General features: G+C 55.2%; 2 protein-coding genes across 2 annotated transcripts; both read right to left on the reverse strand.

Annotated features, from left to right (window-relative positions):
- Positions 1-12: 12 nt before the first annotated feature.
- SPRG_16481 (hypothetical protein) lies at positions 13-557 on the reverse strand (the record flags this gene model as incomplete). Its single annotated transcript, XM_012355908.1, has 3 exons — positions 13-120; positions 174-269; positions 315-557. Coding segments are annotated over 3 exons (447 nt in total), but the record flags the coding sequence as incomplete, so codon positions are not given.
- Positions 558-1,176: 619 nt separating this feature from the next.
- On the reverse strand, positions 1,177-1,840 carry SPRG_16482 (hypothetical protein). Its single transcript, XM_012355909.1, has one exon. The coding sequence runs from the start codon at positions 1,736-1,738 to the stop codon at positions 1,277-1,279; it is 462 nt and encodes a 153-aa protein (XP_012211299.1). The 5' UTR covers positions 1,739-1,840; the 3' UTR covers positions 1,177-1,276.
- Positions 1,841-1,870: the final 30 nt, after the last annotated feature.

A 1,870-nucleotide genomic window follows, 5' to 3' on the forward strand; every position in this document is an offset into this window, starting at 1 on the left:
TGGGGATGCACGCGGCGCCCGACTTCGTTGGCCGCGGCTTGCGTCTTGTAGTCGGCGGCCTGCAACGGCGCCCAGAGCCCCCGAGTAGATGCCCGAGACGTTCTCGCTCTTGTTCATGTGCTACATATGCCGCAATGATATGAGTAGGCGCAGGACAGAAGGCAGCGTCGTACGCCGAGTGGCTCGACGGCCGCCATCTCGAGGCCCAAGAGATGCTGGAAATAGGCGATTTGGATCGCACGCTCCGTGTCATTGTCCGTGTACGGCCACTAGCATACGCGTGAGCTGCTGTCGCATCGGCGAGAGGAGGCCACCTGCGTGTTTTGGTGCGACGTCGTCTTCTTGGCGAAGCGCTGGCTGCGGTTCGTGCCATCGAGAAAGAGGATGAAGAAACAGACGAAGATGGTCGTGCTAAGCAGCCGCTGGAGCCGGCCGCGCTCGATGTCCATCTGGCTCTCTTGCTCTTCGCGGTTGAGGACGTGCATGTTGCCCGGGCCATGGAGCGTCCCGCCCGGCGAGGCCGTGTACAGGAGCACGACGCCGTCCCGGTTCGCCATGGACCCGAACTTCGTTTCTATTCCGTCCGGATACACAACCCGAACGCAATCGAACGCGCTCGGGAGTATCCGGCTACCGGGCAAATGGGTTTAACGGTTTAACGGCAGGTACAAACACGTTAAACGAAGTCGACGTGAAACTTAAGGACATACCCACGCGTCACTGCGACCGCCCCTACCTCTCCATACCTCAATTGTCGATGGGCTGGCTCTGTCTTTCGTTTGCGAGCAGGACGCCCAGAAACGAGTTGGTGTGTTGCTGCTTGGTCCAAATCAGGATATATCCTCGTCCTGTGGATCCTAGTTGGGCGATTTCCTGTATCTGAACTCTATTTCCCACACCGTTTCCCACACACCACGCTCCCACACACACAAACACACGACATGCATTTTATTTTATTGTGTGCATTTTATTTTATTGTGTGCATTTAGAGTAAAGCAACTCGGACTTCAAAACGGACTCGACGCGTCGCGTCGTTGCACGAGACCAGAGGTCAGAGATCCATTAACAGTGTATGTATATATCAACGTGTTCCGCGTTATCTTCCTTAAAAAGAGTTCGCATACGTAGTGCTACGCCTGAATGCGTGGGAGTTGGCACCAGTACTTGGTCGTTGGGAGTGAGCTGCGCACGGAGAGATCCATCCATTAACAGTGTATAAAGACGATATTGTAGCTCGACACGACGATAAACAAACAAAACCACCGTTGCAAGAGCTCTACTCGAGCATCGGAATCGCGTGGAAGAAGCGGCTGGGCGTCTCTGCGTCATGTGGCGCGCGGTGGAGCACATACATGCGCCACTTTTTGATATCAAAGAGGTAAATGCCACCAGCGTGCTCGATCGAGATGATACCGGCCATGAGCGCCGACGGTTTGTCCACAAAGAGCACTCCTTTGTGCGACCAGTCATCCAGAATGAGCATGTACTTTGCCGGCGCAGAGAGCAAGAGGGACGGGACGTCGATCGACAAGCCTCTCTTGAGCACATGTTTTTCAAACAGAAAGCACGAAATGATCGCGAGGATGCAAATGAGCACCGAGATGCTAATCCGGTTGACAAAGCCGACTTCCACAAACGCGCTGTGGCAGCGCAAGCCAACATCCATGTCAATCGCCACACAGCGCCGGTCCGTGTAGGCCACGTGCACACAGGGCTCGATCGCGGTCCAGACAATCATGATAAACCACGTCGAGAGCGAGCTGAGGAGCGCATACGTCGAGGTGAACTCTTGCGAGATGAAGCTGAAGCTGTCGTTGAAGACGTAGATGAGCCAGTTGAGCTCGCCCGCGGCCAGCACCAAGTTGTACCA

This window comes from Saprolegnia parasitica, assembly GCF_000151545.1.
Source record: "Saprolegnia parasitica CBS 223.65 unplaced genomic scaffold supercont2.331, whole genome shotgun sequence".
NCBI lineage: Eukaryota > Oomycota > Saprolegniomycetes > Saprolegniales > Saprolegniaceae > Saprolegnia > Saprolegnia parasitica.